The sequence below is a fragment of the Hippocampus bargibanti genome, linkage group LG18 (assembly GCF_051943395.1).
Source record: "Hippocampus bargibanti isolate YZ-2025 linkage group LG18, ASM5194339v1, whole genome shotgun sequence".
In the NCBI taxonomy this organism is placed as follows: domain Eukaryota; kingdom Metazoa; phylum Chordata; class Actinopteri; order Syngnathiformes; family Syngnathidae; genus Hippocampus; species Hippocampus bargibanti.
In genome coordinates this window covers 6,656,472-6,666,620 of record NC_142751.1, presented here as the reverse complement: position 1 = coordinate 6,666,620, position 10,149 = coordinate 6,656,472, and the positions used below count along the sequence as shown (strand labels likewise).

General features: G+C 38.8%; 1 protein-coding gene across 2 annotated transcripts; it reads left to right on the top strand.

The window, feature by feature from the left end:
- Positions 1-436: 436 nt before the first annotated feature.
- prkab1a (protein kinase, AMP-activated, beta 1 non-catalytic subunit, a) lies at positions 437-8,762 on the top strand. Of its 2 annotated transcripts, XM_089020850.1 has the most exons (9): positions 437-573; positions 975-1,161; positions 2,017-2,186; positions 2,272-2,365; positions 2,439-2,553; positions 3,160-3,293; positions 6,254-6,322; positions 7,176-7,219; positions 7,420-8,762. In XM_089020850.1, the coding sequence occupies exons 2-9, from the start codon at positions 1,012-1,014 to the stop codon at positions 7,490-7,492; spliced, it is 849 nt and encodes a 282-aa protein (XP_088876976.1). In that variant the 5' UTR covers positions 437-573; positions 975-1,011; the 3' UTR covers positions 7,493-8,762. The 2 variants fall into 2 exon arrangements, with proteins under 2 accessions (XP_088876976.1, XP_088876977.1); XM_089020851.1 differs by having other exon boundaries at positions 7,176-8,762.
- Positions 8,763-10,149: the final 1,387 nt, after the last annotated feature.

Below are 10,149 nucleotides of genomic sequence, written 5' to 3'. Positions count from 1 at the left end.
TGTGTCTTACTGTGTCGGTCCCAAGCCCAGATAAATACAAACGGTTGTGTCAGGAAAGGCATCAAACGTAAAAGCTTGGCCAAAGCAAACATGCGAATCAAACCTCTGAAGATGGAGGACACGGATTCGCTGTGGCAACCCATGAAGGGAAAAGCCGAAAGGAAAAGACAAGAATTTAAAATTGAATTTTATACATTTCCACTTACTGCCATATAGTGTAAAAAATATGTATTGCATGTAATTGTATTTATGTTTACCCAAACCGCTTAACCTCACCAGGATCGTGCGCGTCCCGGAGTCCATTCTATGTGATTATTATTTTTTTGACGACGAAATAATTAAAAAATAAAAACATTGAAGGAATATATTTCCGTTTTGGTTAACATTGCAAAATGATGGACCTTGGTGAATGCAACACGATGGCCTGTCTGCTATACTGCGCATGCGCAAAAAGTAGGACAGGTCGAATGTTTATGTTTCTACTGTTTGGATGAAATGGGACTGGGGAGGTAATAACACGTACAGTGCAACACGCACAGTGCTATCAAAGTCCGATCATCGCTGTAACTGCAGGTAAATGACTATATACGGGTATGACCACGGATTCGGCTGATACAGCCGTTGTTATTCGGTAATATCACAGTACAAGACACCGTTCAAGGTACCGTTAATTTTAGCCGCTAGCCAGCTGCCGTTTTACGAATCAAATAGCATTTTACCGTTTTTCCTTTATAATTTTATTAATACGTACTGGTTCTGGCTCACCCCGGGTAAACGTTGCACTGCAATGTTACTGCAGTCAGCCACAATTTTGTAATGTCTCATGTCACACCGCTTGTTTATGACTCATTCATTATGCAAATTAGTCCAATAGTTTGTTTACATTGGACTTTGTTTACATTTATCATTAAGGAACTGATTTATAATGTAGCAAATTGCCTCCTTGATCAAGAACGTTTCTTTGAATCTTACAGTCAGTCATCTTGAAGCAGACCACCCCAAAACAACACAATGGGGAACACAAGCAGTGAGAGGGCTGCCATGGGCCATGGGGAGAAGGCCCATCGGAGGGACAGCAGGGGCACTAAGGATGGCGAGAGACCCAAAATTCTCATGGACAGCCCTGAAGATGCAGATATTTTTCACAGTGAAGACATGAAAGTAGGTCATGCTTTTACATCAGAGACAAAACATTACCTGAACACACATTACGAGGCTGCTAGCCCCATTAATTTCATTCCCTATACACATTTTGAAAATTCTGTTTTGTGGGAAAAAACAATGGCATTACTCTTTTATCCATATGACTGAGCAAGGTCATGAAAGTCATGTTTGGGTGAGTTTAGTTAAAGTTTGGCAATGTTGGTAGAAGACCAATTGATGTTATTTATTATTTGCTCATTTTGCACTTTACAAAAAAAAGAAGTTTGCCAAATGATGAACAGTTTATGGTGTTTATTGACATTGAAGTTGAATTCTATTGCCAAGCTAAACATTAAACAATGGGCATTGTGTGTTGTGTGTTGAAAGCAACCTGCCCATATTTATGTCTGTACTTCATAATGCTCTTTTGTGACCAAGATAGATGCACTCATCAGAAGGATTTGCACAAGGAATTAATCAGAGACACAAACTGTATTTTCAGCACTATAAGGTGCACCTAAATGCCTTCAATTTTTCAAAAGGTGACCTGCACCTTCTAATCCATTCCACCTAATTTACGGATGCTTTAAAATGTCATTTGTTAAAGGTGCACCTTATATTGCAGTGTGCCTTCTCTGTGGCACAAGTTTTAAAATGTGTCATTTGAATTAGTCAAGGCAAAGTTGTTCCATTGCAAAAGTGAAACGGTCGCAGTTCCCCCTTTTCATTACACTGACTGAATTTTGTGAAATAAAATGTTATTTTTTATTTTGTACACTTATTGAGATGGAGACCATACCACAGCTATTCATAGCTATTGAATGCTACCGTAGAGTAATTAAATGTCACCATGTGGCTTGATGCTCCCTGCAGGCCCCCTTAGAGAAAGAAGAGTTCCTCGCATGGAGGCAAGATTTAGACGTGGATGACAAAGACTCAACTTTAGACCGACCAACTGTCTTTCGCTGGAAAGGTGACGGCACAGAGGTCTACCTGTCTGGGTCCTTTAACAACTGGGCCAATAAAATTCCCTTGATTCGCAGGTGAGGAAGGGGGAAATCTTTTGGATAATGTGTTAATTCTCTATTTGGGTTATCTATTTTCATTTTCTTGTTGTTGTTGTCAAAGTCAAAACACCTTTGTGACGATTGTGGAGCTACCCGAAGGTGAACACCAGTACAAGTTTTACGTAGACGGGCAGTGGACTCACGACCCAGCTGAGGTGTAAAATGAATCAGCAGTTTAACTCTAGTTTTCAATCTCCTTTTTGTTGACTTATTTTTACCCCCTGACAGCCTGTTGTTACAAGTCAAATGGGTACAGTCAATAACGTCATCCAGGTGAAGAAAACCGACTTTGAGGTGTTTGACGCTCTCATGGTGGACTCACAGAAATGCTCAGACATGTCAGGTAAATTTGAACAAATGCCGTCCCGTCTCAGGTCCACGCTGGTTTCACAGGGGATTAGACTTTGCGACACTCATTCACTGCCATTCCAGAAAGACTAATTCGGCAATTGAAGGGCATCACGTGGGATGCCATTCCCGAAATTGTTCGGGTTTTGGTTTTTCTTGCATGGGTGTGCCAATAAAGCGCTGGTCAGACCTTTGCCAATGTTTTTCTCTCCCACAAGGGGACAGCATTTGCCTTTTGTACAGCCGCCCCCATTTCAAACTCAGATTGAATGTTTATGTAGTCCTAAAACCCAATATTCTGTGGGTCCTGAAATTTGAGTGAAAATGACAAAAACCCTGACACTCGACTGGACACATTTTTGCACTAGTCCTTCTAATCAAAGGCTACCCAGGGCTTGTTATTTGTGAGGAATACATAACAGTGCAGTCGTCTCCTAGCAGTTCCAACAGCTCGTTTCCAAAATGCGAAGGACAAGGCAAGCCTAGATTATTGACTTGTCAAACAAAACAGTCGATATCTGGTGTACATACTATTGCAATTTGTGCAAATTGAGATAGAAAAAAAGTTGTGATCTGTTTAATTATTCCATCCGTGTATTAGACCTCTCCAGCTCTCCCCCTGGGCCGTATCACCAGGATGCGTACGTTCCAAAACAAGAGGAAAAGTTCAAGTCTCCACCCATACTCCCGCCACATCTGCTCCAAGTCATCCTTAACAAAGACACTGGAATATCCGTACGTATTCACAATGCAACTCCGTCAAGTTAAATTAATCCATTTGGAATGTGCTAATGCAATGTTGTCCATTTTTGACATTAAGGCAGTGTATTAGAACATGGCACTTACAGCCAGGAGATCCATTTGGAATTTGTACATGTGGCGTTTGCATATGTTGGGTAGAAGCAGACTCCAAATTGCTCCATGAGGCTCGCACGCATTAGGCAGGGATGCAACTGGGCCATGCCTGCGCCATTTACGCGTTTTGACATCCACTGGCACCACTTTGTAACTCCACTGCGCCAGCACCGGCGCATGTCTCTTACAATTAGTGCAATTGCTATATGATCTGTGCCAGGGGTTTTAATTTCGGCGTCTGCCATCTTGCCTTACCGATATTTAACCATAATCACCTTACATTTGTTTCGGTGCAATGCAAAGTCGTGGTAGAGGATATTTCGGGCTTTTCTGTGATCCGCCGGAAACTGCCAAAAGAGATAATCGAATATTCATTTACCCATGGAGCATTACAGTATTTACATCGAACATGGCAGATGTTTGCAATATGGAACGTGAGTACAGAAATAAAACCCAAAACACATCAAAAAAGGCAGCAAATAAAATAAATTTCTCCACTGCGAGACTAATAAAGGCAAATCCAATCCAATCCAATCCAAACACATTCTCGTTTTTTTAAGAAACAATCGAATAAGTCTGCGGAGGGTAGTGACAAATCATTGCAGCTAAGTGCTGTTAATTATTCGGATTTTGTGGCTAGTTGGAATGTCAGCGCTGTTGCAGCACATTGGAAATCTTCAAAGCAAAGAAATTTGTTCAATAAACAGTAGTAAGAAAAAATGTGCTAAGTATGTTCTCTGTAATACTCTAGAACAGGGGTCGGGAACCTATGGCTCGCGAGCCATATATGGCTCTTTTGATGATTGCATATGGCTCGCCGATAAATATTACATATTATAATACATATTGTCGTTTTTTTCGTCGTTCATTTCCCGTTGGGGCTGCAGTTGGAAAGCGCAATTTTGATTGGATGACACTGACCTAGAATGGCCGAAAGCGCCATGTTGATTCGATGATAGTGGCCGTCATGTTGAAACAGGTAAACGCCCCTTTAAATGAGCCCAACTTGTGCACTTCAGCCTGAATGCACCGGAGCATTAGAGGAGAGAAAATGTTCTGATTCTAATTTGCAATGAAACAATACCATCGATGAAACAGTCGAATGTCAGTGACATTTTAACAAGCCCCATGTTAACATTACCATCGACATACTTCTGTGAGAAGTAGATTGCAGATAGCAAGTGTGGAAGCTTATGAGCCGTGTGCAGGCTAGCTAGCAGTAACTTCGCCTCTGGACCGGCAAATTGAATTTCATTCCGATCGTTTTCCTGGATCTTTACTAAACACGAGGAACGGAAAACCATCGATGTTAACGGTGAGTACTATCACAAAGTTATTTTAAATAATACATTCTGATATTTTGTTGAAAAGTGGCCGCGCGTGTGTGTGCTCGCGCGCACGTGAGCGTTTGTATGTGCGCGCGTGCGTGCGTGTGGCCCTCGCTGAAAAACATTTCTAAATATTTTACTTTTATGACTCTGTTAGTCAAAAAGGTTCCCGACCCCTGCTCTGGAATATCAAAATAGAACAGGATTGATTGTGTAGTAACGAAAGATAATTGAAAATGTTTATTTTATATATGAATACATTCTTTGGCTTCAATTAAAATTGTTGATATATTCGAAAAATAGAATTGAGTCAAAAAATGGTTTTTCATTTGCAATTTAGAAATATAATGCTCCACTGAATGTATTTTAGTTTATTTCAATCAGTTTAGTATACTTCAGTAATCTAGCGATGAGAAGGTTTCTTCAGCCGTCATCTGTACAAATTTGAAGGTTTCGGACTGAGAGCTTACACAGACGTTCAGTAATCTAGTTAAATCGGGCCCCATCGATTTTATAATTTGTCCCCCTTTTCATACCCCTTTTTAATTTCCCAGAAGCATCCCTGCATATGTGTAAATGGGCTTATGAAGATTTTTTGATTGTTATGAATGTTCTTATTAACATATTTTCTGAATAATAAGAAGCTTTGGATTATTTAGCGCACCTTCAGTGAATGGCTTATTTTAAAACTATACTGTATAGAGTCAGAATCATCTTTATTGCCAAGTATGTAGAACACACAAGGAATTTGTTTCCGGTAGAACACGCTGCACTAGTATCGTCGTCAAAAACAACTGCTAAGTGGCACTATACAGTTCCATTTTGGCTACTGTTGAACTATATAGGACTTACTGCATTAAAAGGCAAATAGAATAGAGGTTACAATGGTAGCTGTGGTTTCCCTATACATCCAATAGATGGAGTTACGTTAAAGGGAATACAATACAACAAGCTTTATTTATACAGACTAGCGCATTCACAACCGTCACAGCTCTAATAAAGCCATGAGAACTGGTGAAATACTTCGACATGAAACATAAATACACATGGAGTGACAAAACAAAGGAAAGAAAACGTTATGTAGACCATTGATCCAATGAAAACGGCACACAACCTTTGTGGGCTCAAGGGGCTAAATAACCTTAGAAGCCTTGCAGGTCTCTTTCTACCTTAGTTCAGTCAATCAACTATGCTTTTGGTATTATTTTTGTTTCATAATGGCGATGTGTAGCTCACAATGTAGTCATTTATTTGAATGTGTGTGTGACGGCACATGCCAATGAGTCTCAGACACCCTTCTGGTTATAATTGGTTCCTGCTAATAATCACTAACTAGCTCACATAGGAACACTAACAGGGAAACAACACCATAGGGAATATAAACCTCAACTTCCTGTGGTGTATTTCCATGTGCAGAACTGTTGAACCCCTTGTGCACCACAGTAAGTCTTGCTTGATTAGGGTTAAAGATTGTTAGAAATATGACATATGAGTTTCCTTTTTTTTCTCTAGTGTGATCCTGCACTCCTTCCAGAGCCAAACCATGTCATGCTCAACCACCTCTACGCTCTTTCCATTAAGGTATGTTCTACTTCCTGTAGGCTCCTGTGGGAAATGGATGTAGTGTTATTGTTTTCCCCGGAAACCATGCGCAATGCCTTGATCTGTTGATCTGGGAAATGCCGACCACAATAACAAGCTGCAATCGGAAGAAGCTGAAGGAGAAGGAAGCCTGTATTTTCTCAGCGTCTACGGAGAAATAAACTCTTGTTGCCAACATTGACACGGAGCACACACGTTAAATACGGGAACAAGAAGTGGATAACGCGCACACTTGTGCCACGCTCGCACTTTCCCAGCTGAGTCACACTCCGTACTTTACGTATCAGTGACAGCTGCTCAGACCGGAATTTTTTTCCACTTGGTTCTGTCTGTACTGTGTGTGTATCTATGTGTGTGTTTTCAGAGCGACACGTGTTTGATTGCAGCTAAACAACTGTGATCAAAGAGTTTAGCAAGCGCCTGTGGTAAAACGCTGAATTATCGATGAAAACAATAAACATGTCTGTCTTTCAGCATGAGGCGCTTTGAGATATTTCTGTTCTTTTTTTCCAGTGATGTAATCTGTGTTTGCTTTTCCAATTTTACAAATACTGTCCTCTTCCCCAAACTTTGCCTTGGAGGAAATGTGCCATAAAGATAATGGGAAGCGTTTTCATTTTGGCTGTCAAAGAAATGTGAATTAAATATGTTCACTATTGTCTTCAGAGTTGTTTCCAGTCCTTAAGAAGACTGGATAATCTTGTTCTTAAAATGCCTTTTAAGAAACGAGAAAGGTTAAGAATAATCTTCAAAGTCATATGTCATCAAAGACCTCTCCTGGGTAATATTTCCTATTGCAGCTACAGAATTACAGTCTTTTTTTTCTTCACAGGATGGCGTGATGGTGCTGAGTGCAACGCATCGCTACAAAAAGAAGTACGTCACCACCTTACTTTATAAACCCATCTGACAGACTATCACATCGGTATTTCATGTAGCAATACTCCACCTAAAGATGGATCAACATTTCACCCGTTTAATCTACTGTATGGTACACTGTCGACAAAGACGACTTGAAAAACATATTTAGGAAAAAATGATTACATCTGCGATTCATCTCATGCCTTTTTTTGTAGGATCGTTGTTTCAGAGTACACCCATGTACAATGGTTTTCAACTTTAGGATGCATCATTTCAATTAACAGGTAAATATTTTCTATTGGAACCAGCGTCTCATGTCAATCATGACTCCTTTGTAAATATTCCCGTGGACACATTTTCAATGCGTTCTAGCCAACACCCAAAAAAAAAAAAAAAAACTACAACAACAAACCTGTTTTATTAAAAAAAAAAACAACAACATACAACAACAAACCTGTTTTATTTTTTTTAGTAGCCTTAAATTTTAACATAATGAAAAAAAAATCTATAGAAAAACGATATAGCAATATCACAACAAAGTCATTGACACCTCTATTATGTGACATCAGATTGTCACTATTACAGTTCCAATGCACTTTTCCCGTTCCGGGTTTCGACATTTGTGACTTACTCGTTTTATGGAATGCGGTGAGCGATTTTGGAGATTCTTAAGCATGTTCAACTTGAGAGCAAAACTGTTTTCTTGAACCCCTTCATGCACCCTGCAACCTGATATCATGATGAGCTGTCCACTGGAGTAATCACTGGCCCTCAAAGGGTTAATCGTGAATTCCATGTTTATTCCACAAGAATGGGCAGAATGTGACGTCCATGTCAGTCAAGAGAATACATTGCACATTCTGTGGTACCTTTCCACTCTTGTATTTCCTGTGCTTATTTATCTTGTGCTCATCCACTCACCCCCACCCCCATTTTAAAGTGGATCATGTTTGTATTGTATTTAAGTTGACGATGTAATCGGTGACTCATTTTGAAGAGCGCTGACATTTGGATTGTTTTGCATGACAATGACTACGGTGGAATGTAGAATGTTTGTACTTTGAGACTTCAGTCTCCTACGAATCGGCGGAAACCCCGAAAATATTTTGTTTGCTTTCATTTCATTTTGCCCCTGTTGTCTTAAAGGACAACCGACGTCTCCGGATAAGTTGTGTCCATAATTTGTAAAATGACTTCAAATGACTTCTACTGGGCGTATTTTAATAAGATTCCACCGCATATAGCTATATTTTACGTTTTAAGACTCACACTGAACATTCAGAAAGTCTTGTTTTTGAGTTGGTGATGAGTCCTCACGTGATGTCAGAAAAGGACCGTCTCCTGATGTAAAAAAGACGCATTGTAGCGTCTTTCCATCACTGTATTTCGCTGTACTGTTTTTTTTTTAAAACCGTGTGTTACATCCAAAAGCCGCCAGCAGAGGGAGTCCAAAGCTCCATGGAAATCATTTATCAGCCTGTGGAAATGGGCTGATTCATTCCTCACAGCTCGATGGCCATTTTGTTGCCTCTTTTTGGGTGAGACATTCCCCCCCGCCCGTTTGGTTTGTTTGTTCTTTTTCTTTAAAAGGGAAATTTTCCCCCGGGGGTCCCTTTTCAACCCTTATTTTTTAAATGGAATTTTGACCCCAAAACTTGACTAAAGGATTCTTTCCCATTTTAACTTTTTCCTTTTTCAATCCTTTCCAAAAAAAAAAAAATTTTTTTCCAAAAAAATTTTTTTTCAAAAAACAAATTTTTATTAAAAAATTTTTGGAAAAAGGGGAAAAAAAAAAAAAAAAAACAATTTTGGGAAAAAAAAAATTTAAAAACAAAAAAAAATTTCTAAATTTCCAAAAAATTTAAAAAAAAAAATTTTAAAAACAAAAAAAAATTTTGCATAAATCAAATTTTTAAAAAAATTTATTTAAAAAGGGGGGGGAACCCCCAATTTTGGCCAAAAAGGGGAAACCTTGAAAAAAAAAGGGGATAAGGGAAAAACCCCCCTTATAAGGGAATAAGCGGGGGGGAAAAAAAGGGGGAAAATGGGGGCCCACAAAAGGGCCCAACAAAAAAACCACCAAAAAACCCCACCAATTCCCCTCCCTTTTACCGAAAATATTCATCCATATCCATCCACACCATATCCAACATCTATTCCGCCATCAAATCTATATATATTTTCATATTTTATCATCCATTAATCAGTTACCAAATTTATCAACCTCTATTAACGGCCTAACCAACCTGAGACCCACAAGGTTCATAAAGGTGGCTGAATTAACAGGACCCGGGAGGTCCTGAAATGCCAAGGACCCAAAATGACCACCAAATTCAACCCTTCTTTTATCATTAAAATTTGGTCATGTTAATCATTCGTCATTTGAACTGGTTAAAATTAATAATATTAAAATAATAATATCAAAGTAAAAACAAACTAGTTTTCATTTGTGGCTCCTTTTTCGCTTATCAGCTAAAATGCCATTGCAATGAAAATAAGAATTTTTCATTAATCTATAAAATTTTGACAATTAGGTTAAATGAAATTTTCCTAATGGAATAAAATGAAGCCCCCAACCAAAATACGCCCTTTGGCATGTTTAAGCGAACCAGATATCTTGTCCAAATGGTTTGAATTTGACTCTTCGAACGTGGATACATAAGCTTCAAATGGATGTTTTAGTTCAAAAACAATAATTTTGCCATAAATCATTTTAAACATACCTCGTTCTAACATTTGGTTTTTAAAATTGCTTTCTGAAAAAATTCCCCTTTTTAAAAACTGAAAAGGAAATTTGTTTTACACTACATTTTGCCAAAAGTTACTTAAATGTAACTTATCCAAACCAGGTGTTTAAATTAATGTTAACGTAAAAATTTCCCGGTTCCCCATGATTGTAGATTAGCTTAAAACCCTTCAAATAGCTAAAGAAACTTAATGAACTT

Bases quoted from the DNA above. Each gene is read 5' to 3' on its own strand.
- prkab1a (XM_089020850.1), top strand. From the start codon at position 1,012: ATGGGGAACACAAGCAGTGAGAGGGCTGCCATGGGCCATGGGGAGAAG. The intron at 2,187-2,271 runs GTGAGGAAGGGG...TTGTTGTCAAAG, and splicing joins AAAATTCCCTTGATTCGCAG to TCAAAACACCTTTGTGACGA. The intron at 2,554-3,159 runs GTAAATTTGAAC...TCCGTGTATTAG, and splicing joins GAAATGCTCAGACATGTCAG to ACCTCTCCAGCTCTCCCCCT.